This window comes from Aquarana catesbeiana, linkage group LG02 (genome assembly GCF_042186555.1).
Source record: "Aquarana catesbeiana isolate 2022-GZ linkage group LG02, ASM4218655v1, whole genome shotgun sequence".
Classification (NCBI taxonomy): domain Eukaryota; kingdom Metazoa; phylum Chordata; class Amphibia; order Anura; family Ranidae; genus Aquarana; species Aquarana catesbeiana.
In genome coordinates this window covers 18,024,506-18,051,224 of record NC_133325.1, presented here as the reverse complement: position 1 = coordinate 18,051,224, position 26,719 = coordinate 18,024,506, and the positions used below count along the sequence as shown (strand labels likewise).

The following is a 26,719-nucleotide window of genomic DNA, read 5'->3' as shown; positions in this document are numbered from 1 at the left end:
CCCTCACTTCCTGTCCTGTTAACTGACTTTTCCCATCACTTTCATTCCTGGGGAGAGATCTCACCAATGGAGTCCCTGAGATATACAAGAGACTGTCGGGGGGGGGGGGGTCTTCTCTCAGTTTTGAGATGAGGTGACCCTTTTCATAGATGGTTTGCTGGGTGTTCAGGACTTGTAGGCCCTCCATGGTCAGGGGTCTTCTGGAAGATGGAGGAGGTGAGTCTGGGCACACACTGGTTGTACAGCAAAGTGATTGTCACCTGCAACAGATGGGGGACCCGATACTTCATGGTTGGTGCCTCCTGAAAACAGCAAAACTACCGAAGCGATGACCTCCGATATCCCCCACTGAGGAGGAACTCCGAGTCCTTCTACACTATGGGGGGGCAGAGACTGATGTGACTGGCTCAATGTTCTCTGTACAGCACTGCGGTATATGTCAGAGCTATATAATTGTATAATAATAATAGTGTGTGACTGTGGGGGGACATTAGAGTGTAAGCTCCTCTGGTACAGAGACTGATGTAACTGTGTAGGGACATTAGAGTGTAAGCTCCTCTGGTACAGAGACTGATGTGACTGTGGGGGGACATTAGAGTGTAAGCTCCTCTGGTACAGAGACTGATGTGACTGTGGGGGGGGGGGGACATTAGAGTGTAAGCTCCTCTGGAACAGAGACTGATGTGACTGTGAGGGGAGGGGACATTAGAGTGTAAGCTCCTCTGTACAGAGACTGATGTGACTGTGAGGGGAGGGGACATTAGAGTGTAAGCTCCTCTGGTACAGAGACTGATGTGACTGTGGGGGGGGGGGACATTAGAGTGTAAGCTCCTCTGGTACAGAGACTGATGTGACTGTGAGGGGAGGGGACATTAGAGTGTAAGCTCCTCTGTACAGAGACTGATGTGACTGTGAGGGGAGGGGACATTAGAGTGTAAGCTCCTCTGGTACAGAGACTGATGTGACTGTGGGGGGGGGGGACATTAGAGTGTAAGCTCCTCTGGTACAGAGACTGATGTGACTGTGAGGGGAGGGGACATTAGAGTGTAAGCTCCTCTGTACAGAGACTGATGTGACTGTGGGGGGAGGGGACATTAGAGTGTAAGCTCCTCTGGTACAGACACTGATGTGACTGGCTCAATGTTCTCTGTACAGCACTGCGGTATATGTCAGAGCTCTATAAATGTATAATAATAGTGTGTGACTGGGGGGAGGGGGACATTAGAGTGTAAGCTCCTCTGTACAGAGACTGATGTGACTGGCTCAGTGATCTCTGTACAGCACTGCGGTATATGTCAGAGACATTTAAATGTATTATAATAATAATAATAATAATAATAGTGTGTGACTGGGGGGGGGGGGGACATTAGAGTGTAAGCTCCTCTGGTACAGAGACTGATGTGACTGGGGGGGGGGGGACATTAGAGTGTAAGCTCCTCTGGTACAGACACTGATGTGACTGTGGGGGGGGGGGGGGGGACATTAGAGTGTAAGCTCCTCTGGTACAGAGACTGATGTGACTGGGGGGGGGGACATTAGAGTGTAAGCTCCTCTGGTACAGAGACTGATGTGACTGTGGGGGGGGGGGGGACATTAGAGTGTAAGCTCCTCTGGTACAGAGACTGATGTGACTGGCTCAGTGTTCTCTGTACAGCACTGCAGTTTTTTTTTTTTTTTTTTTAATTAAACAGCCATCTTTGAGCTCCAGTTCCAAGCTGAGATGATGTCATCAGTCTGCTGCAGGCAGGAGCAAGCATTTACTCAGTCTCTCCCCTCCCCCCAGTGATCAGACTGCAACATTGTAACTTTGTAGCAAGTCACTTGAATTTACATGATTGGAAGTGAGAATCTCACTTCGTGAAGTCGATTGGTGACCCTGGATGATGCCTGAACAAACATGGCGCTGTCCTTTTTTTTTAGCGTCTCTCCTCTGCTCCGTCGTGTTTTCATAGCACCCTATATAGTGGCTTTTATAGGTGCTGCACATCTGTCTTTTTATAGGATCCAGGGCCGAGCCGGGGTGTTGGCAAACAAAAAGGGCAGAAACTGCAACCTATGCTGCTAAATGTGTTCAGAGCTCATTGGGGGGGGGGGCAAATTTCGGCCCGTTCTCCCTGGGTGGTAAAGGGCCTTCGCCCCGACACCGGCGGGACCCATATTCTCCACCTTCGTCACGTCGGTGAATTCCAATTTCAAATCCAAGATCTCGGTCTCCCTGCGTGCCGAGTCTTGTTCTGCGAACACAAAACAAATCTGCGAGGACTTAACTCTTCAAACCGAAGGACTCGCTCCATAGAATAAACACCAAGTCAGCTCGTTTTTTGTGTGTGTGTGTTTGCACAAGAGACCTTTTCAGGACTCCGTCTGCTGGTGGTGCTTTTTTTTTTATTGAATTATCGCCACGCCTGGAAATTTATGATACTAATCCGAGGGGAGTTTGTGTACTGTGCCTGCGGGCAAAACACAGCCCCAGCCGGAGAGCCGAGCGAGAGACCCGCTCTAATTATTGGCTGGAGGTTTTCTTTTTTTTTTCTCTTACATCCCCCTCCATTCCAGCAGCTGAACATTCAAGACACGACACATACCTATCCAGACTTTCCTGCCAGAGCCTGTTCTCCTTGGGAGTTCGCCGTCTGCTCGCAAAACCTACGCAAGGTAAGTCCATTGCATGGTGGTTTGGAGTGGAGGTAGAGGGTCACCTGGTGCATGGTGACCACCAAACAATTCTTTTATATTTTAGATTAAGGTCTTTATTTTAGAGAAACGAGCAGAAGATGACCAAGAGGTCCATCCACTCTGCATCTTTTTGTATAGTATAGATCTATGAGCCATGTTCACTTACTCGCTACCTCTGCTGGAAGTCTGTTCCAAGCATCAACTACTCTTTTGATCAAAACTAACCTCAGAGAATATTATTTAAACTTTCAGCTGGTGATCCCTCTAGTGATCTAAAGATCTATATAGAGCAATTAGAACCTCCCGCTGGTGATCCCTCTAGTGATATAAAGATCTCCATAGAGAAATCAGGACCCCCTTCCTCCTGCTGGTGATCCCCCTAGTGATATAAAGATCTCTATAGAGAAATCAGGACCTCCTTCCTCCTGCTGGTGATCCCCCTAGTGATATAAAGATCTCTATAGAGAAATCAGGACCTCCTTCCTCCTTCTGGTGACCCCTCTAGTGATATAAAGATCTATATAGAGGAATCGGGACCTCCTTCTAGTGATCCCTCTAGTGATCTAAAGATCTATATAGAGGAATAAGAACCTTCTGCTGGTGACCCCTCTAGTGATATAAAGATCTATATAGAGGAATCAGGACCTCCTTCTTGTCTGGTGGTGACCCCTCTAGTGATATAAAGATCTATATAGAGGAATCAGGACCTCCTTCTTGTCTGGTGGTGACCCCTCTAGTGATATAAAGATCTATATAGAGGAATCGGGACCTCCTTCTGGTGATCCTTCTAGTGATCTAAAGATCTCTATAGAGAAATCAGGACCTCCTTCCTCCTTCTGGTGATCCCTCTAGTGATATAAAGATCTCTATAGAGAAATCAGGACCTCCTTCTTGTCTGGTGGTGACCCCTCTAGTGATATAAAGATCTATATAGAGGAATCAGAACCTCCTGCTGGTGACCCCTCTAGTGATATAAAGATCTATATAGAGAAATCAGAACCTCCTTCCTCCTTCTGGTGATCCCTCTAGTGATATAAAGATCTCTATAGAGAAATCAGGACCTCCTTCTTGTCTGGTGGTGACCCCTCTAGTGATATAAAGATCTATATAGAGGAATCAGAACCTCCTGCTGGTGACCCCTCTAGTGATATAAAGATCTATATAGAGGAATCAGGTCCTCCTTCTTGTCTGGTGGTGACCCCTCTAGTGATAAGAAAGATCTATAGGAATCAGGACCTCCTCCCTCCTGCTGGTGACCCCTCTAGGGATATAATGCAGATTCCAAATGCACTTAGAAATGTTGATTTGCAGATTCCGTTGCTTCACCCAATCTTCTAGCACAATGACTTGTCTAACCCACCAAACCTTCAGGTACATCACAAGCAGATTAAATAGAACGGGGCCTACTACAGAGCCTTGGGGTACACCACTAGTGACTGGTCTCTCTTCAGTTCAGTCCTTAGAGACCAGCCTTTATTTCACCCATTTTATATATTATTCCACCACTTTACAGTGTAATCTGTACCCTTTTATTACTTAGTAGGTTGGCACTTTATAGAGGAGTGACAGTCAAAGCCATATTTGGCTATATGGCTCGCCGCTATTTAACCAAGAGGGGCTGTTTGGGAGGGGGCCGATTCCTGCATGGGACAAAATTCTTGGAAACTTTTTTTTTTTTTTTTTTTTTTTAAGGTCTTATTGCTTATAAAACCACTTTTTATTGGTTTTTGTTTTTTTTGTGTCTGTTTTCCAATTCGATGTTTGTTTCCAATTTTGTCATCCCGGTTTTAGCCGCCTTTTGCTATATTTAGTTGGAAGACAAAACTTTCATAAGCACTCCAAATTTAATTAGCATAGTCATAGAGCAAAGAGAGACGCAACCACCTTCGTTGTCTGTCTATACGGTCACCAGTTATATATTGATAGAATTCTGATATATTCCATAGTGCTGTACAGAGAACACTGAGCCAGTCACATCAGTCTCTGTACCAGAGGAGCTTACACTCTAATGTCCCCCCACAGTCACACACTATTATTATTACACATTTATATAGCTCTGACATATACCGCAGTGCTGTACAGAGATCACTGAGCCAGTCACATCAGTCTCTGTACCAGAGGAGCTTACACTCTAATGTCCCCCCCACAGTACTATTATTATTATTACACATTTATATAGCTCTGACATATACCGCAGTGTTGTTTATTGGGGTGAAGTTCTGCTCATTTCAAATAAACTGGGCTGCCAAAAATGTGATTGTGAGACCCTGTATTGGGTCCATCTTCCAGAGTGAATAAACTCATACCCAACCCTCACTGGGTGACCCCTGAGATCTGGTTTTGATGGACCTGATAGACTTCTTTATTTCTTTAGGTAATATATGAAGGTCAACGAATTTCTGACTTTTGTTTCTTTCTTTTAGTCCATCTAGAATTGTGTCCTCTATAACACTCCAGAGATGATCATGTGGCTACTCCAGTGCATCGGGGTCCTCTTGGGCATCGGGGTCCATCTTCACCCAGCGGGCGCCTCTCCCTTCATTCTCACCCAGCTGAGCACCCGCAAGAGCAGCTGCAAGCAAATCCCCAGCAGCATGACGCTCTGCCATGCAGTGGGCTACGGAGAGATGCGTCTGCCCAACCTGCTCGGCCATGACACCATGAAAGAGGTTCTGCAGCAGGCCGGATCCTGGGTGCCTCTTCTCACCAAGCAGTGCCACGCTGACACCAAGAAGTTTCTGTGCTCGCTGTTCGCCCCCGTCTGTCTGAGCGACCTGGAGGAGGCCATCCACCCCTGCAGATCCCTCTGTGAGGAGGTCCGTGATGGTTGCACACCCGTCATGGCTGCCTTTGGTTTCCCATGGCCTGAAATGTTTAACTGCACCCAGTTCCCTGAGGGCAACGAGCTGTGTGTGCCCCCTGCTGGCTTGGATGAGAAGCCACTTTTGGTGAAAGAAGGTAGGTGACCCTGATCATCAATGGTCAGGACTTGGGTCTGGAGGTCCCAGTACAATGACCTATAATTTAACTTAACCGGGAAAGGACTGAAAACCTTTGGCCTGAGGAGCATATGCAACCAACCAGCCCTTTCGTTGTAGAGCAGAATTCTGTGGGCTACAGAAAGTTGGCCATGCAAAGTGTGCCATAGTTCTCGATGGTCATGGTAAAGGTGGTGTCCCTAATGGCATGGCTTATTGTGCGAGATTGTGATCTTCCAGCATCGGCTGCCTTTGAAGCTTTTACCATTTTGTCAGGTGATATTCAAGAGACCCCAAGGAAGTCCACACTGGAAGGCTTCCCTCTGCCAGATACTGTAATTGCAGGTCTAAATGGGGAGCAGATCGGTATATAATGCCCTGTCACTGGCTATGGTCCTCCAATTTGATGTCTGAATGGATGAGCCCAATGTGCTTCGGTTCGGTTTGTGGTGGGTTCGGCAAACAGTAATAGCCTTTTTCCGGCAGGGGATTGTCAAAAAAAAATGCCATGGGGTCGTGGCCCTGGACATGTAGAAAACCCAAAAAAAAATGTTTAAAAATTCAGTTTGGAGGGGACCGGCGATTTTTAAAAGGTCAACATTACAAATGCAAAGAGGGGAACCTCCATTCACACACAAAAAAAAGCGCAAGGTTCCCCCGAAAACTACATACCTTATCCTTGATGAGGGTCTACTATGGATGCCAAGGGAGACCTCAAAAAAAAAAAAAAAGTTTGGAGTTCCCCTACATTTTATACCTGACCCTTGGGGTCCAGTATGAATTTTGAGGAGGAACCCCTACGCTCCTACCTCACATACACAATTGCCTATAATTAGTATATTAGAAAAAAAAAATTAAAAAACAAACAATCCTTTTTCATGTAACTACGTTCTTATGAACTTGTTTTTCCATACTTTTTTTTTTTCGTAATAAATATAGAGATTTGTAGATTGGCCACTAGAGGGAGTTGAAACATTTGGATCACTTCTTTGCCAAGACCATGAACTTCAGAATAGCACCTACGTAGTGCACTACATACTATTGAGAATGTGTTTTTTTTTTTTTTTTTTTTTTTGTTTGTTTCTGTGTCCCAACTGGTGAGGTTTCCCATCACTTTGGTCTTAACAGGAAGAGAAGGTAAATGTCTCCAACGTGGACTCAGGTGGCAATAAAAGCCAGGCAGAACCCTTTCTTGCTCTATTCATAGTGAAATTACGAGTTTTGCATATAAAAGGTTTTGGACCACGTTTTTGTCCCCTCTGTACATGTCTATAGACAACCTAGGGTTTCAGATATGCTTCATCTTCTTTCAAATACGCAGAGTTTAGGCCTAGCGAAATCATTGAAATCTCAGAGGAGTCTCTATCCACTCAGTGTAATCGTGTCTTCTGTCCGCAGAGCTCCCATGTGCTGCCTGCCAGAGCGGAGGGGACGCTGACAAAGAATTCTTGCAGGATTATTGCTCTTGGGATTTTGGTAAGTACCTTTTTAAAGTTGTTCTTGCATGATGACCAGAGTTTAACTTCTACACTGACCACTAATGTGAGGAGCATTCACCCCACTGACCACCAATGTAAGGGTCCTAGTAGACCACCTGGGGCTCCCAGTAGACGATAGGCTCAGCGATGGCATGCAATGCTAAGCTGCTGCTAACAGAATATTGGCATGCATTAAAAAGGGGATCAACGCAAGAGATAAAACGATAATTCTCCCGCTCTACAAGACTCTGGTCCGGCCACACCTGGAGTATGCTGTCCAGTTCTGGGCACCAGTCCTCAGGAAGGATGTACTGGAAATGGAGCGAGTACAAAGAAGGGCAACAAAGCTAATAAAGGGTCTGGAGGATCTTAGTTATGAGGAAAGGTTGCGAGCACTAAACTTATTCTCTCTGGAGAAGAGACACTTGAGAGGGGATATGATTTCACTTTACAAATACCGTACTGGTGACCCCACAATAGGGATAAAACTTTTTCACGGAAGGGAGTTTAATAAGACACGTGGCCACTCATTAAAATTAGAAGAAAAGAGGTTTAGCCTTAAAGTATGTAGAGGGTTTTTTATTGTAAGAGCGGCAAGGATGTGGAATTCCCTTCCACAGGCGGTGGTCTCAGTGGGGAGCATCGATAGTTTCAAAAAACTATTATATAATCACCTGAACGACCGCAGCATACGGGAATATACAATGTAATACTGACATATAATCACACACATAGGTTGGACTTGATGGACTTTCTTTTTTTTTTTAACTTCGCCTACTATGTAACTATGTAAGGGACATTCTTCTCACTGATCATCAATGTAAGGGACATTCTTCCCACTGATCACCAATGTAAGGAACATTCTTCTCACTGATCACCAATGTAAGGAACATTCTTCCCACTGATCACCAATGTAAGGAGCATTCTTCTCACTGATCACCAATGTAAGGAACATTCTTCTCACTGATCACCAATGTAAGGAACATTCTTCTCACTGACCACCAATGTAAGGAACATTCTTCTCACTGATCACCAATGTAAGGAACATTCTTCTCACTGATCACCAATGTAAGGAACATTCTTCTCACTGACCACCAATGTAAGGAACATTCTTCTCACTGATCACCAATGTAAGGGACATTCTTCCCACTGATCACCAATGTAAGGGACATTCTTCTCACTGATCACCAATGTAAGGAACATTCTTCTCACTGATCACCAATGTAAGGAACATTCTTCCCACTGATCACCAATGTAAGGAACATTCTTCTCACTGATCACCAATGTAAGGAACATTCTTCCCACTGATCACCAATGTAAGGGACATTCTTCTCACTGATCACCAATGTAAGGAACATTCTTCTCACTGATCACCAATGTAAGGAACATTCTTTTCACTGATCACCAATGTAAGGAACATTCTTTTCACTGATCACCAATGTAAGGAACATTCTTCTCACTGATCACCAATGTGAGGGACATTCTTCTCACTGATGACCAATGTAAGGAACATTCTTTTCACTGATCACCAATGTAAGGAACATTCTTTTCACTGATCACCAATGTGAGGGACATTCTTCTCACTGATGACCAATGTAAGGAACATTCTTCTCACTGATGACCAATGTAAGGAACATTCTTCTCACTGATCACCAATGTAAGGAACATTCTTCTCACTGATGACCAATGTAAGGAACATTCTTCTCACTGATCACCAATGTAAGGAACATTCTTCCCACTGATCACCAATGTAAGGAACATTCTTCTCACTGATCACCAATGTAAGGAACATTCTTCTCACTGATCACCACTCTAGTTTGCATTATTCCCACAGACCCCAAGTGAATTAATCTTAGCTGAGGTTCCCTGAAACCTGAAAATTATTTCAAGGGTTCCCCTGCGGTAAAACAGTTGAGAAAGGTTACAGTAGACTCTGGCCAAATGTATTGTCATCAGCTGTGCACAGGGCCAACCAATGCAGTTAATTTAATTGACAAATTGCCAATAATATACCTATTTGGACATAAAACCTCTTATGACTATTTACTTCCTTGTCCTTTGATTTGATTAACACCTTTTATAGTAAAAATAATAATATCTCATTGTCTTATGATCTTGATTCACGTGTATAACTGGACCAAGAGGTCCTATTTCCTGGTAATGGCTTTTTACAATTGTTTGTTACCTTCAGAAACTCAAAAAAAATAAAAAAAACGCCAAAAAGTAAGGAACTAACAAAAATCTTTCATCACTGAAAAAAATCCCAAATAATCAAACCAAATACTGCATCATTCTTCTAAGCTAGCATAAAGGAGTTGTTCATTAAACCATTTTGTCTCCTCAGGACGAGGCCTAAGAACCCTTTTCATATCTTCCCTCCTGTGGCATCATGACCGAAACTTCCATTAATTTACCCAAAAAAGCATGGTTATATCCTTCATTAGAGGGCTGCATCTTCTGGTCCACCCCATGGATCCCCTTCACTTGACACATAGGGATTGATTTACTAAAACTGGAGAGTGCAAACTCTGGTGCAGCTCTGCATATAAACCAATCAGCTTCCAGGTTTTTTTTTTTTTTGTCAAAGCCTAATTGAACAATCTGAAGTTAGAAGCTGATTGGCTACCACGCAGAGCTGCACCAGATTTTGTACTCTCCAGTTTTAGTAAATCGACCCCATAATCTCCTTGGGGGGGCAACATCTACAAGCAGGCCCAGACTGGAACATAAAACAGGCCAATGCATTCCAGACCAAGCAGCCAATTCCTCCCAGGTCCGTGGGTAAAGCCAGGACCAGGATACCCACGAAGCTGGTCCCCTGCACTGCAACGCAAACCCCCCCCCCCCACATACAATGATCTCCTACAAAGAAAACAACGGTAAAATAAATGGATCGGCATCAACAAGTGGAACCCTCCAGATACCAATAAACTGGTAGGCTGGAGAAAAGCATTCCATATGGGTTTTAGTTCTTTTCAAAGATGCATTCAGATACTTAAATATTGGAAGACCTTTCATAAACCTTGATGTTGTTTTTGAAAAAAGTAGACCCGAAGAAAAATAAACAGGAAAGTCATTTGCAACAACATTAGCAATCAGACCAATGGTAACCACATATCCAAATCCATTCATGAGAATATGTATAGTTTTGGGCCAGTGGGATTAGGGTTTGCTGGGTTTTTTTTGTTTTTGGATCTTTACCTTCTCAGAAGAGGCAAAGAGGCAGGGCCAGGTTCGTGGCGTGTGGGGTTGCACTCTATTCTGGTCAGATGCTGGACGGGGTTGACCCCTACTAATGCCCCGTACACACGGTCGGATTTTCCGACGGAAAATGTGTGATAGGACCTTGTTGTCGGAAATTCCGACCGTGTGTAGGCTCCATCACACATTTTCCATCGGATTTTCAGACACAAAAAGTTTGAAAGCAGGATATAAAATTTTCCGACAACAAAATTCGTTGTCGGAATTTCCGATCGTGTGTACACAAATCCAACGCACAAAGTGCCACGCATGCTCGGAATAAATAAAGAGATGAAAGCTATTGGCTACTGCCCCGTTTATAGTCCAGACGTACGTGTTTTACGTCACCACGTTCAGAATGATCGGATTTTCCGACAACTTTGTGTGACCGTGTGTATGCAAGACAAGTTTGAGCCAACATCCGTCGGAAAAAATCCATGGATTTTGTTGTCGGAATGTCCGAACAAAGTCCGACCGTGTATATGGGGCATTACAGTGAGAAGTAGAAATTGATTAAGGGGGCCTGCCTTTCATTTTTACCACTTATGCCGCGTACACACGAGCGGACTTTACGGCAGACTTTGTCCGGCGTACTTTTCGACAGACTTCACGACGGACTTTCCAAATGAACGGACTTGCCTACACACAATCCACCAAAGTACGTCGAATTCGTATGTGATGATGTACGACCGGACTAAAACAAGGAAGTTCCTAGCCAGTAGCCAATAGCTGCCCTAGCGTCGGTTTTAGTCCGTCGGACTAGCATACAGACGAGCTGACTTTTCGACCGGACTCGAGTCAGTCGGACAGATTTGAAACATGTTTCATTTCTAGGTCCGTCAAACTTTTGAGAAAAAAGAGTCCACTGGAGCCCACACACGATCGAATTGTCCGACGGACTACGGTTCGCCGGACCAAGTATGCCGCAAAGTCCGGTCGTGTGTACGCGGCATTAGAATGCAAGAAGGGAGAGAACTAGTGTGGGTCTGTCCGCCTTAAAGCCGAGGATGTCTTCCGTTCATGGCTTTTTACCATGACAGTCTTCAGGCTGGGCAAATAAACTTCCTGTTACCTCCAAATCAAAAGAACTCCTGAGTCGTCTACTGAAGACAGGACTAACCCAATGTTTTGCTGCTGCACTAACCCTTGTATCAGCAAAATCCCTTTTTACACTATAGACACACCTCTATGCAATCAGCAATATAATCTCCTAATGCTCCCACCATCTCTGTGCCCCTTGTCTAGAGTTACACAGTTCTGATTTCCTAAAGTGTCTGTAAAGCCAACATATTTCTTAAACAGTTGTCATCAGAACAGGTGTCCCAAATGGAGAGGACAATAAAAACCTGAGGGGGTTTTAAATACCTCACCATTCTTTCCAAACCTAGAAAAAAGTTTAAGCTATACATATTTTATCTTGTAAAGTGCTGCGTAAACTGTTGGTGCTAATACATAAAATCTGTATAATAATAATAACATTTTTCTTTTAAGATATTTCTTTTAAATTAAAACAATACATCTCCGATCCACAACTGAGTCTGTAGGATTAAAATATTTACAAAGAACAGCTACAAAGCTTTGGTGTTCCACCATGAGCCTTTTTATGGCTACCAGCAGTGCTTTGATAATCTGGAGACCCCCTAGGCAATCACTTGAACAAAGATGTATGAAAGCAGCATTGAAGCAAAGTGTTTTAGGGCTTGTGTTGATGGTCTATGGCAACCTTTTGAACCCAGGGTTCCTCTAGAGATTGATAGAGATACAGTATTTTGAAGCAGTAATGGATTGATCTCCTGCTTCCAATGTCTCTTGCCAGAATCGGCAGTGTGGGACTAGTGAAGCCTCATCCTCATCTCTGAGGAAAGTAACCATTGACAGTAATGATCTTTTTAGCAGTTTGTAAGGCAGCATTCTTATCCCTAATATAATAAAGAATTGGTCCCAATGACCACCAATGTAAGATGACACTACACTGACATCAATGAAATGTGTATTCTTTCCACTGGCCATCAATGTCATGAGGCCCTTGTCCATTGGCCATCAATGGAAGGGGACCTTGTCCGTTGGCCATCAATGGAAGGGGACCTTGTCCGTTGGCCATCAATGGAAGGGGACCTTGTCCGTTGGCCATCAATGGAAGGGGACCTTGTCCGTTGGCCATCAATGGAAGGGGACCTTGTCCGTTGGCCAGCCATGGAAGGGGACCCTGTTACATAGTTACATAGTAGGTGAGGTTGAAAAAAGACACAAGTCCAACCTATGTGTGTGATTATATGTCAGTATTTACATTGTATATCCCTGTATGTTGTGGCCGTTCAGGTGCTTATCTAATAGTTTCTTGAAACTATCGATGCTCCCCGCTAAGACCACCGCCTGTGGAAGGGAATTCCACATCCTTGCCGCTCTTACAGTAAAGAACCCTCTACGTAGTTTAAGGTTAAACCTCTTTTCTTCTAATTTTAATGAGTGGCCACGAGTCTTGTTCATTGGCCATCAATCAAAGGGTACCCTGTCTATTGATCATCAATGGCAGGAGACTCTGTCCACTGGCAATCAATGCAAGGGGCCCTGTCCACTGGCCATCAATGCAAGGGGATCCTGTCCACTGGCCATCAATGCAAGGGGATCCTGTCCACTGACCATCAATGCAAGGGGATCCTGTCCACTGGCCTTCAGTGGAAGGGGATCCTGTCCACTGGCCTCCAGTGGAAGGGGACCCTGTCCACTGGCCTTCAGTGGATAGGGGGACCCTGTCCGCTGGCCTTCAGTGGATAGGGGGACCCTGTCCGCTGGCCTTCAGTGGATAGGGGGACCCTGTCCGCTGGCCTTCAGTGGATAGGGGGACCCTGTCCGCTGGCCTTCAGTGGATAGGGGGACCCTGTCCGCTGGCCTTCAGTGGATAGGGGGACCCTGTCCGCTGGCCTTCAGTGGATAGGGGGACCCTGTCCGCTGGCCTTCAGTGGATAGGGGGACCCTGTCCGCTGGCCTTCAGTGGATAGGGGGACCCTGTCCGCTGGCCTTCAGTGGATAGGGGGACCCTGTCCGCTGGCCTTCAGTGGATAGGGGGACCCTGTCCGCTGGCCTTCAGTGGATAGGGGGACCCTAATGCAAGTTGGTTTTTTTTTTTTCCTGTGACCTGCATTGTAGAATGCTAAAATTTTTACTGCTTTCATTTATTTTCTGACCAGACTTGGCTGTAGTTTGTTTTCAGATCTGTAGATATTAAAATTATGTCTCAAGGGACCCCTGCTAAAATGATTTTAAGGTTTCCACTGGGGTAATAAGTTTGAGAAAGTCTGGTTTATGAGAATGCGAAACCCCCATGAATCGGGTCAGATGGAGGTCCGCTGCATGACAAAAGCACCTGCCAATGAATTCTGAATGATCTCAAAGGCATCTCACACTAATGCCATTGACACAAGGCCAAAAGCCCATCCATAGAGGACACTTTACCAAGGCAGAGCAAAGCACTGGCTTTGCTGCAACCTTTCCCTACCAATCTGGACATACTCAGCATTTTTTATTCCCTTCAAAGCTCTATTTAAATGCCAGAAGAGAAGAGCATATCCAATAACTTCAACGCTGTCACCAGGACAGAAAGTGAGAAGATATCCAATTTCTTACTGTTATCACCTCAACAAGAGGGCAAACCTTTCTAAGAGAACACCTGTTCCAAAGAGAAAATAAAATAATCCCCTTACACTATCCAGAAATAAAACATATATATTTGGATTTGATTATACTTTTAAAAACCTTGGGGTGTTCATTAATCCCCCCCACCCCCATTCTGAAATCTGGAGCAGTTAGCTGTGGAGTTTTTGCTTTTTCTACATCTTGCTTGGCTTTATCCCCATACTATGTTGGGGGGGGGGGGGGGACTCCCACCTGAAATATCTCTATTTTTTGGGTGGAGATCTTTCCTCTGGGTCTTTTCCTGATGCTTAAGGCTCCAATGTAGGAGATCACCTCCGACTCAAACACAGCTGTGGTCAATAGAGCTTGACTTTCAGTTGAGGTAATGGTTTCTTCAGGAAAAAATGAGTTCCACCTATATTCCAATATAGGGTGCAACAGGACTCAGAGTGGGAGGAACAGCTAACACAGGGAAAGTTTAAGTTGTTGATGAGGTGATGATTATATACGCTATGGAGACCGATGACTTAATAACTAGTATTGAGACTTGAATGACCTGCATTATGTCTTCTCTGATGCCCCCCCCCAGTATTATGTCTTCTCTTAACCCCCCCCCCAGTATTATGTCTTCTCTGAGCCCCCCCCCCCAGTATTATGTCTTCTCTGACCCCCCCTAGTATTATGTCTTCTCTGCCCCCCCCATAGTAGTATGTCTTCTCTGCCCCCCCCCCCAGCAGTATGTCTTCTCCGACCCCCCCCCCCCCCAGTAGTATGTGTTCCCCGACCATCTTCAAACCCACCCCCCATGAATGTCTTCTCTGCCCCCCCCCCGTAGTATGTCTTCTCCGACCCCCTTCCAGTAGTATGTCTTCTGCGAGGTAGTAGTATGTCTTTTCCGACCCCCACCTCCAGTAGTATATCTTCTCTGACCCCCCCCCTCCTGTAGTATGTCTTCTCTGACCACCCCCTCCTGTAGTATATCTTCTCCGACCCCCCCCCCCCCCTCCTGTAGTATGTCTTCTCTGACCCCCCCCCTCCTGTAGTATGTCTTCTCTGACCCCCCCTCCTGTAGTATGTCTTCTCTGATCCCTTCTCCTGTAGTATGTCTTCTCTGATCCCTTCTCCTGTAGTATGTCTTCTCTGATCCCTTCTCCTGTAGTATGTCTTCTCTGACCCCCCCCCCCCCCCTGTAGTATGTCTTCTCTGACCCCCCCCCCTCCTGTAGTATGTCTTCTCTGACCCCCCCCCCTCCTGTAGTATATCTTCTCCGACCCCCCCCCCCTCCTGTAGTATGTCTTCTCTGACCCCCCCCTCCTGTAGTATGTCTTCTCTGACCCCCCCTCCTGTAGTATGTCTTCTCTGACCACCCCCTCCTGTAGTATGTCTTCTCTGACCACCCCCTCCTGTAGTATATCTTCTCCGACCCCCCCCCCCCTCCTGTAGTATGTCTTCTCTGAACCCCCCCCCTCCTGTAGTATGTCTTCTCTGAACCCCCCCCCCCTCCTGTAGTATGTCTTCTCTGAACCCCCCCCCCTCCTGTAGTATGTCTTCTCTGACCCCCCCCTCCTGTAGTATGTCTTCTCTGACCCCCCCCCCTCCTGTAGTATGTCTTCTCTGACCCCCCCCCCTCCTGTAGTATGTCTTCTCTGACCCCCCCCCCTCCTGTAGTATGTCTTCTCTGACCCCCCCCCCTCCTGTAGTATGTCTTCTCTGACCCCCCCCCTCATGTAGTATGTCTTCTCTGACCCCCCCCTCATGTAGTATGTCTTCTCTGACCCCCCCCCCTCCTGTAGTATGTCTTCTCTGACACCCCCCCCCCCCCCCCGTAGTATGTCTTCTCTGACACCCCCCCCCTCCTGTAGTATGTCTTCTCTGACACCCCCCCCTGTAGTATGTCTTCTCTGACCCCCTACTGTAGTTATGTCTTTCAGTAGGAGGGCATGCAAAAAGGGCAAGGCCTGCAACCTATGCCACTAAAGTAGTCTTCAGCTCATGCTGGGGCACACAATGGTGTTTGAGTGCTAAAATACCTTGTCCCAGCAATGCTAACAATTGTCTGTTATACACTTAAAGTGGACCTCCACCTCAGTGGCAAAACACTGCATAAAAATAACGGAGGGGGGGTGGGGGATGAATTGACCTTTCCTACTTGTGTAGTGCAGGGGGTGGCATCATCCTTCTTGTAAATTCTGAGCCCAAATGAGGAGATACTACAGCACAATGTAGGATCTTCTTATCCCAAAATCCAGGGCTTTTCAACAATCTCTGGCTAGAAGGATCATGTTACCCTCACCTAGGTGCTGTGGGAGAAGTTGGAGAAAGGTAAATATATTATCTTTTTTTTTTTTTAACATCACTGGTAATTTTGTGCAGCAATTTAGTTGGGGGGGCAGCACCTTGAGTAAGTGCACATTGCTACTAAGGTGGAAGGTCCACATTAAATGTTACGTGTGGCCCTTTACATCTTTCAGGGGACAACAGTTGAGGCCTCCTATACCTTGTAAGTTGACCGCCACTGCTTTATCATCTTGTCATCCTCAGCCCTAAAGATCAACATTCACTCGACGTCCACTCTGGATGGAGACCTCATGGTGGTCCCGGAAGTGAAGAGCAGGACCGTATACAAGGCCAAAGGGTGGACAGAGGAGGAGCTGAAGAAGAAGACCTACCTGTGGCTGACAGACGGGGACAGCTGCATCTGCCGAGACCTCCAGGAACCCGGGACCACCGTGCTGGTCATGGGCCACCGAGTGGACGACAGGCTGGTCATCTCCTGGGTGCGTAAGTGGCAGAAGACGGAGAAGGAGATGAAGAGGTTTTCTCGGACTGTCCGCAAGCTTCAGTGCTAGATGCAAGATAAATCCACCAAATGCTGGGTGTGGAACGTAACCTTGTGCTGAGACCCAAGAACATGCATCCTCGTAATTTCTGCTCTTTGCCCCAATTCTGCCACCACCGCGTAGGCAAAAAAAAAAAAACACGAAGAACTATTTGTACGTAAGCTCACCACGTTCCATTTATAAGGTTCCATTTTTAGCACTACTACAACGCTTTCTGTGAAAAGACTTTTTTTTAATTTTTTTGGTTGTGCCCATAACTGCCAGGTACATGTGCAACAACTTGAACATTTGCTCTTGTGTATAGCCACTCCTCATCAGCTGAGCAAATTGAGTTTTCCCTGCCTGCTCCTGCATTGCAATGATGTAGTGGAGGAGATGAGCGGAGACATGCAGATTGTGAAGGTGTGGGCAGACATCAGGAAGGGAGATAAAATGTCTTCACTCTTTTTGTATTTAGCTATTTCAAAAGGTTTTAATAATATCTTGTTCTTTAATCGGTTACCAGGAGCACCATATCTTTTTATTTTTTTATAAAATCAACAGCCAAAGTCCGTAATCGATGACCGCAACATGCAACGAACATTGCCGCCATGGCCTTAAAGGGAACCTTTCATGGGGGAAATTGAGGGGAAGGGGGCATTGCTAACCTCCTGCTGAAAATGCTATTTTTCTGGTTTTCATACTGGTCCTCTGCCTTCAATACATTAAGGGCTTTGTAAGCATAGCTACTTTGTCAAACATGTTGCCCCCCTGTGGCTGTCCAGCAACGTGGTGGCAAGCAGAATTCGGCCAACCGAAATGAGCAGCGGCAAGAGAAATTCAGATGGATGGGAGGCTGGCACATCCTGAACCCTCCTTCCTGCATTCTTCTTGCCGACACTTGTCTCGAGAAGTGTTTGGAGCAGAGACTATAGCCGGTTATCAAGAAGCTGTCTCCTTGCTAGCTAAGTTGTGAGATGATCCCGAGGAGGAGGAGGAGGGGGCGGGGGGGGGGGGGACAGGTCCTCATAGCTAGGTCTACATAGGACGTAGGTACAAGGGACAAACTACTACATGTACTTTGTCCCTGAGGGACTCTGAAAAAATTGAAGTGGGACCTCTTCAAAAAGATTCCATATATGTGTTGGGTTATCTATACCAGTGGTCATCAACCCTGTCCTCAGGGCAGAATAACAGGCCAGGTTTTATGTATTACCTTGGGGAGATGCAGACTAGAATACTGCAATCACTGAGCAGCAAATTATATCATCTGTGATGCATTTCAGTTATCTTGCAAACCTGGCCTGTTAGTGGGCCCTGAGGACAGGGGTTGATGACCACTGATATAGATAACCCAACACACATAGTTTTTAGTACACGTAGCGTGAAATTATTCTATTTTGTACAATGGCTGCTAAATACCTGGTTATCCGGCCAGTGACTGTTTCAAACCGACCAAGCAGATCCATGCTGTAGTGGTCACTTTGAGTCCCTTTGGTTTGCTGCTGTACTGGATTGTAGCAAGGTCCCAGGCCTCCTTTGATCTAATGAGAACCTCCAGAGCCAGAGATAGCTGACATCCTTCTATAGGTGGTGGGTTGTGAGGCATGGTGGGTGCAGAGTAGTTAAATTTATTGGGCGCCAGACACTTCTTGAATGCAAAAGAAAGTTTATTTCTCTTAACAACAAACTTTTTAGGGGGAGAGAGGGTTAGGGCAAGGACACCCTTAGGTAGTTGCAAGATTAATTGGTAGACTCAGAGACTTCAATAGGAGGACAGCCATGCAGGGAAAAGCATCCAGCAAGATGCCACATCTGCATGTGCAGGAATGCTGTCTCCTATGGCAACAGTCTTTAACAGCTCCTAACACAAAGTGTAACAGTTCCCTTCTCCTTCACTACAACCTCTCCTTGTAGCCCACTGAGCCCCCAGTCACTCTCACTAGACCCACTGATTCACTGCCACTGAATCCCTTGTGCTCCTCCGATCTTCATGGTGGTATCTTCCTCAAGCGTCACCCCTGCCTCTTTGCTGGGTCCCTGGCTTGGCACTCAAGATGCTTCTCAAGCTTCACCCCACTGGCCTGCTCGGTCCCTGGCTTGGCACACAAGGCTGTTCTGCAAGCATCACCTCCGCTGGCTGGGTCCGTGGCTTGCTTCCCAAGTTTTTCGATTCTTCACCGTCCCCGTCTGGTGAGAATACTGCTCCGGTACTTGCTTCAGTTACTCACTGTGGTCCCTGGTAATTGGGCGGATAGTCCTTTACTGGCGACATCTTCCCCTCTACCTCCGATCACAACAGGTTCTCCGGCCGGCAGAACCGTCACTTTTGGTTGGGCTACAAGCCGCAGTCCCAACCCTGCGCTGCTCTCTTGCTTCTGGATAGGCCCTCAAACAGTCTAGCAGCCAGATGTGCCCAGGATAGGCCCCATCTCCGGCCTAGAATCCCAGGCAATACAACACACGTCCACCCAGACAGCCGTCCAGGTGGCACAGAGCACCGATCACCTGACCTCACCCGAATAGTCAGGTTCTTCCAGCAGGCCAAGGGAAAACGCCTGCCTATTGGCTGAGATACCTCACATACCCATAACTTGACCTTGTGTTGTCCTTCTCACATCTAGTACCACCAAGTGGAAGAAGAGAAAGGTGCAACAAGGCCAAACTTGGGGAGAAATCAATAGATCTCTAATAATCAACCAGGATAATTATTCCTGGCAAGTCAATTTGTGAGGAGCAACCCTGCCTCAGGGTGCTACAAGGATAATGTGCCGATGCATTGTCTATCTGTATCAGTGGTCATGGCCCCACCCAGCAGCTCCCAGTACGAGTGTTAAATGGCAGCGGCTCTCAGTACGAGTGTTAAATGGCAGCAGCTCCCAGTAGGGGTGTTTTATATGACAGCGGCTCCCAGTAGGGGTGTTATACGGCAGTGGCTCGCAGTAGGGGTGTTATACGGCAGTGGCTCGCAGTAGGGGTGTTATATGGCAGTGGCTCGCAGTAGGGGTGTTATATGACAGCGGCTCCCAGTAGGGGTGTTATACGGCAGTGGCTCGCAGTAGGGGTGTTATATGGCAGTGGCTCGCAGTAGGGGTGTTATATGGCAGTGGCTCGCAGTAGGGGTGTTATATGGCAGTGGCTCGCAGTAGGGGTGTTATATGGCAGTGGCTCGCAGTAGGGGTGTTATATGGCAGTGGCTCGCAGTAGGGGTGTTATATGGCAGTGGCTCGCAGTAGGGGTGTTAATTGGCAGTGGCTCGCAGTAGGGGTGTTAATTGGCAGTGGCTCGCAGTAGGGGTGTTAATTAGCAGTGGCTCCCAGTAGGAGCGTTTAATTGGCAGTGGCTCCCAGTAGGAGTGTTTTTATATGACCGCAGATCCCAGTAGGAGTGTTAATTGGTAGTAGCTCCCAGTAGGAGTGTTTAATTGGCAGTGGCTCCCAGTAGGAGTGTTTAATTGGCAGTGGCTTCCAGTAGGAGTGTTTTAATTGGCAGTGGCTCCCAGTAGGGGTGATAATTGGCAGTGGCTCCCAGTAGGGGTGTTGGTAGTGGCTCTCAGTATAAGTGTTGGCAGTGGCTCCCAGTAGGAGTGTTAATTGGCAGTGGCTCCCAGTGGGAGTGTTTAATTGGCAGCGGCTCCCAGTGGGGGTGTTGGCAGTGGCTCCCAGTGGGGGTGTTGGCAGTGGCTCCCAGTGGGGGTGTTGGCAGTGGCTCCCAGTGGGGGTGTTGGCAGTGGCTCCCAGTGGGGGTGTTGGTAATGGCTCCCAGTAGGGGTGTTGGTAATGGCTCCCAGTAGGGGTGTTGGTAATGGCTCCCAGTAGGGGTATTGGCAGTGGCTCCCAGTAGGGGTGTTAATTGGCAGTGGCTCCCAGTAGGGGTGTTTAATTGGCAGTGGCTCCCAGTAGGAGTGTTTAATTGGCAGTGGTGGCTCCCAGTAGGAGTGTTTAATTGGCAGTGGTGGCTCCCAGTAGGAGTGTTTAATTGGCAGTGGTGGCTCCCAGTAGGAGTGTTTAATTGGCAGTGGTGGCTCCCAGTAGGAGTGTTTAATTGGCAGTGGTGGCTCCCAGTAGGAGTGTTTAATTGGCAGTGGTGGCTCCCAGTAGGGGTGTTGGCAGTGGCTCCCAGTAGGGGTGTTATATGGCAGTGACTCCCAGTAGGGGTGTTATATGGCAGTGACTCCCAGTAGGAGCCTTGCTGTCCAAACCTGCACATATCCCACCATGTATGACATCACTCTTCCCACCTGCAAGCCTACAGCATTGTCACTGTGGATGGCAGATGTAGGGCCACACCTACTACAGCAGTGTCACACCAGCCCTGCCCCCTCTCCTCTCTACTAATTGAGTGATCAAAGTGGTTCTAATGTATTTTTCTAGGAGGAGGGTGATGAGAAACTGCAAATGTCATGGCTGCCCGCCTCCTAGTACTCAGACCCTCGGGGGGGGGGGTGGGGGGGGGGGTTCTATAATGATTGACAGCAGCTCTTATAAAAGGCCTTGCTGTTGTTCTATAGCGGGGCATTCCAGCAGCACACTGGGCAGACGACAGCTACACATATGTATGAGATGCGATATGGTACTACCGGTCACCGCCATGAGAGTTTGCAACTGCCAAAACCGCAACTGTCCACCTACTAGTGCTCAGAACCGAGGGGGTGGTTCTTCTAGAATGATTGACAGCAGCTCTTATAAAGCGCGGCACCTTTTATGTTTATATGTAACCTTTTGCTGCCAGTAAATTGTGCAAGCTGCTTGTTATTCGTAGGCGCAGGTTTATTGTTGTTTTTGCTCATATAAAGAGCCTTGCTGTCGCTCTATAGCAGGGCGTTCAGCTGAGCACTGTGCTTAGTATAAGGAGCCGACAACAGCTGCACATGTATGAGATTTGGCGTGGTGCTGCCCGCCGGTTATCTTAGGACCTCCCCGACAGCCGTCATGTGACCGCCGTACAGTTGCCAAATAAAGGTGTTATTGATGTGTTGGTTGTGGCAAACTACCTGGCAATGCTTACTTGTAATAATACATTATGTCATGATTACATTGTGTTTCATTATATCACATTATTACATTGTATTTAATTCCATCATGTTATAATCATTATTACATTATTGTATTACATTGCATTACAGCTTGGAAAGCTTTGAACCTTTACATAGCCAGGCAACCAGAATTTTTTTTGAAGGAGGCCAGCAATGGCAGCCCCCCCCCATATATATTTTCATTTCAATATAAATGAATAACGTTGCTTGTATTTCTTCTAGTCTCGGAAATGTTACGAAGGGGCTTTAAACCAGAAAAAAATTTTTGTTGTCATATTTTTTAATGCATAAAAAAAACTATATATATAAAGGATAATGCTGGGTTTACACAAAGCGTGTTACTTCCTGCATTAAGGTCCCTCTGTTAGGGCAGCCTGTTTGTAAAGACAAATTGGAGGGATGTGGTGCCATTCCTTCTTAACGCATTTTAGTGCCCAACAAGGCGTGATAATGCAACGGGTGCTGTAGTGCACTACCATTAACAAGAAAAACTACATGCATTTTTTTTTTTTTTTGCTGCATTTTAGTGCATTCAGGAGACAATTCCAATGAATGGGCTGCCCTATCAAAATGCATGGCAATGCATTAGGTAACGCATGTCAGCGCAGTTTGTGTTAATGCACCTCAAAATAGTGAACATTACAGAGATGCTGCGTTGGCCTGACGCTGCCTCTTGCATGGTCGGGCAAACATAATTATATACGCATTAATGGTGTGTCTATGATGAAAGGGATGTTTGTCTTTGCTGATCAAGGGCGGTGTCTATGCTAAATAAGGAGTGAGTGTCTATGCTAAGCAGGGGATGTTCCTATGGTGAGCAGGGGGTGGGTGTCAATGCTGAGCAGGGGATGTTCCTGTGGTGAGCAGGGGGTGGGTGTCAATGCTGAGCAGGGGGTGATCCTGTGGTGAGCAGGGGGTGGGTGTCAATGCTGAGCAGGGGGTGGTCCTGTGGTGAGCAGGGGGTGGGTGTCAATGCTGAGCAGGGGGTGGTCCTGTGGTGAGCAGGGGGTGGGTGTCAATGCTGAGCAGGGGGTGGTCCTGTGGTGAGCAGGGGGTGGGTGTCAATGCTGAGCAGGGGATGGTCCTGTGGTGAGCAGGGGGTGGGTGTCAATGCTGAGCAGGGGATGGTCCTGTGGTGAGCAGGGGGTGGGTGTCAATGCTGAGCAGGGGATGGTCCTGTGGTGAGCAGGGGGTTGGTGTCAATGCTGAGCAGGGGGTGGTCCTGTGGTGAGCAGGGGATGGTCCTGTGGTGAGCAGAGGGTGGGTGTCAATGCTGAGCAGGGGATGGTCCTGTGGTGAGCAGGGGGTTGGTGTCAATGCTGAGCAGGGGGTGGTCCTGTGGTGAGCAGGGGGTGGGTGTCAATGCTGAGCAGGGGGTGACCTGTGGTGAGCAGGGGGTGGGTGTCAATGCTGAGCAGGGGGTGGTCCTGTGGTGAGCAGGGGGTGGGTGTCAATGCTGAGCAGGGGGTGGTCCTGTGGTGAGCAGGGGGTGGGTGTCAATGCTGAGCAGGGGATGGTCCTGTGGTGAGCAGGGGGTGGGTGTCAATGCTGAGCAGGGGATGGTCCTGTGGTGAGCAGGGGGTGGGTGTCAATGCTGAGCAGGGGATGGTCCTGTGGTGAGCAGGGGGTTGGTGTCAATGCTGAGCAGGGGGTGGTCCTGTGGTGAGCAGGGGATGGTCCTGTGGTGAGCAGAGGGTGGGTGTCAATGCTGAGCAGGGGATGGTCCTGTGGTGAGCAGGGGGTTGGTGTCAATGCTGAGCAGGGGGTGGTCCTGTGGTGAGCAGGGGGTGGGTGTCAATGCTGAGCAGGGGGTGGTCCTGTGGTGAGCAGGGGGTGGGTGTCAATGCTGAGCAGGGGGTGGTCCTGTGGTGAGCAGGGGGTGGGTGTCAATGCTGAGCAGGGGGTGGTCCTGTGGTGAGCAGGGGGTGGGTGTCAATGCTGAGCAGGGGGTGGTCCTGTGGTGAGCAGGGGGTGGGTGTCAATGCTGAGCAATCAATGGGTCTATGCAGTGCCGGGACAAGGCCATCTAGCGGCCAGGGCAAAGATGCCAAAATCCCCCCCAACCCTCCTAAAACAAATCTCCACTCATCTTCCCCTTTTCGAGCACAATCCCCCCCCCCGCAATCCCGCCTCCTAACTCCTAGCACATGTCTACCCCCCCCCCCCCCCCCCAATTATCCTTACTAGCACAAATCCTCCCCCTCAAATCACTATTCCTAACACAACCCTCCCCCCCCCAGCACCCCCCTTCCAAGAAAAAAAACTCTCTTGACCTCTCATGGTTGTGGAGGCGCCTAGGGCTCGGTTCACACTGGGGCGACTTGGGATCCGACTTGTACGCCCTCAAGTCGCCCCAAGTCGCTTTGCATTTAGATTACAATTGTAGTGAATTGAACCGTCTTAACTGACACTACTGAAGTCGCTCCGACTTCAAAAAAGGTTCCTGTACTACTTCTATCCGACTTGTAGGCGACTTGTACCCATTCAACTCAATGTAAGTCGCCTGCAAGTCGGATCTCTCAAGCGACTTTGCAGAGAAAACCCCTCCCTCCCCCCTCCCTCCCAGAGAGGTGATTGGCCACAGGCGAAGTCGCCTGTCATGGAGGCGACTTCAAGTCGCCTCATAATTTGCGGAAGTCGCGCTGAAGTCGCGCTAAAGTCGCGCTGAAGCCGCGTTGAAGTCGCGGTACAAAGTCGCGCTAAAGTCATGTTGCCCATGTGTGAACCGACCCTAGGGTAGCTGCTTTAAAAAAAAAAAAAAGTGTTGACAGGCAGCTGGGAGGGAGAGGTGGAGGTTGGGATCGTGGCCGCAGGGTCTCACAATAGAGATGCTACTAGCTATCACATCGGAGTGAGCAGGGTTTTCTTATCCACAGAGAGAGAGACGAACATACACAGCCTGAACCTCCTCCCAGCTCTCTCCAGATTTGGCTATGTCACTGTAAAGCCTCGTACACACGATCGGTTTTTCCGACGAGAAATGTGTGATGACAGGCTGTTGGCGGAAAATCCGACCGTGTGTACGCTGCATCGGACAATTGTTGTCGGATTTTCCGCAGACTAATGTTGGATGGCAGGCTAGGAATTTTTCGGCGGACAACGGTCTGTTGTCGGATTTTTCCAATTGTGTGCACACAAGTCCGTCAGACAAATGTCCAAAGTACAAACACAGAAGCGGTCGGTCTTGTAAACTAGCGTTCGTAATGGAGAATTAACATTTGGGACGCGGCAAATTATGAAATCTGGAAATGCAGCGCACAATTCTCTTCTTCTTTAATGGGATAATAATGAAGCTGCTTTGCTGGTGATACTGATGGAGTTATTTTCAAAGGCTTTTTTTTTTTCTAGTGATATCAAGAATAATATTATTATGCTTTTTTTTTTTTTTTTTTTTTTTTTCTTTTACCACAACACCATTATCTAGTAGTTTTTAAGATCAAAGATACAACTATGTTGGTGTTCCTTGTTAATATTACATTGTATTTTGTAAAATGTAACTGGCTACTCCCAGACTGTCATTTGAAATAAAACACACATAGCCAAGTAGTATTCCACACAATTTTTTTTATTGTGCATTAAAAAAAGAAAACAAACAAAATTAGACATGTTATCTACCAAAAAGTGAATTCTATGCATCCAAAAATATAGAAAATATACCAAATCAAATCATTATTTTCCAACCAAAAATTAAAATAAAAGCCTCCTGCATGTGTCCTTCTTCTTAGTATAGGGGGGTCAACAATGCCAAGAGTTGGTGAAAGCAGGGGTCCGTCATCCGGAGATAATTCCAAAAATCATCCGGATTATTCTCCTGGAGCTCCCACAGCAAAGGCATATGACAGAATTGGTCACAATTAATAAAGCAACCAATTTTTGGTCCAAGAACTCCTCCTCCTCCTGTTCCTGGACTGGACTTGGGTCAAAGCAATAACTCCAAGGCCAATAATAAATAACACGTTATCTCCTCCGATTCCGCAACATGTCTGGCTGACGAACGGCCGTTCAGTAACAAACTGAAAAGCGCGAAATGAAAAGTGAGAATCAACACTCGCCAAACTTCCACTAACACGAAATTAGCAGAAGGAGCCCAAAGGGTGGCGCTAAAGAGCTGAAAAACAACGTAGTACGTCACTACGTTTGTATTTGTTGGCTGATAATTCCTTGCCGCTTGTATGTATGCTGAGCAGGGGCGTGTCTCTATGCTGAGCAGGGGATGTCTACACTGAGTGGGGGGTGTGGATTTGACTTGTGCTGATGAACTTGTAGAAAATGTTTTAAGCGGCTTGTTAACTGGCGCTGCCATAGAGTACAGAATAACTGTTATTATACTATCCTCCTGCAAGATTAATGTAATATTGATCATTCACCATATCACAACTCATCTTGTATTTGAAGGGTACCTTACACAAGATGATTTACAGTCATTAACATATTTTTTTTTTTTTACACTTGGAATGAACGTTGTGAAAATTATATGTATTAGAGATCTAGAAAAACTTTCAACTCGGCTCTTCTCCTCCAATCAGTGATTTGCCCTCCTACGCGGAGCGACCATGTACAAAGGACAGACCGGAAAGTAGAGTGCACCGCTCCCAAGCCCAGAAAATGGGTCACCATCGAGATGACCGGGTGCCAGGAGCCAGACAGGGGGCACTCCATGCACTGCAAGCCAAACAAGTCCAGGGTAAAGGAAGCCGGCTCTGATAACTTTATTGATTTTGACAAACAGACAAGGAGTCCTCATCCTCTGGCTCATTTCAATTGAGTAGTTAGTCTTGTCCGTGAAATTCATCATGGCAGGAGATCTCAAGTGGGAACTCCTTGTCCGTTTGTTCAGTTTAATAAAGTTTTTAGACTTTT

At 47.0% G+C, this 26,719-nt stretch overlaps 1 protein-coding gene across 2 annotated transcripts; it reads left to right on the top strand.

The window, feature by feature from the left end:
• The first annotated feature begins 2,144 nt into the window (after positions 1-2,144).
• Positions 2,145-26,719, top strand: LOC141126678 (secreted frizzled-related protein 2-like). 2 transcript variants are annotated; one of them, XM_073612644.1, is made up of 4 exons: positions 2,145-2,655; positions 5,100-5,634; positions 7,053-7,130; positions 26,386-26,719. In XM_073612644.1, the coding sequence occupies exons 2-4, from the start codon at positions 5,136-5,138 to the stop codon at positions 26,622-26,624; spliced, it is 816 nt and encodes a 271-aa protein (XP_073468745.1). In that variant the 5' UTR covers positions 2,145-2,655; positions 5,100-5,135; the 3' UTR covers positions 26,625-26,719. The 2 variants fall into 2 exon arrangements, with proteins under 2 accessions (XP_073468745.1, XP_073468744.1); XM_073612643.1 differs by lacking the exon at positions 26,386-26,719 and adding an exon at positions 16,547-21,893 and having other exon boundaries at positions 2,177-2,655.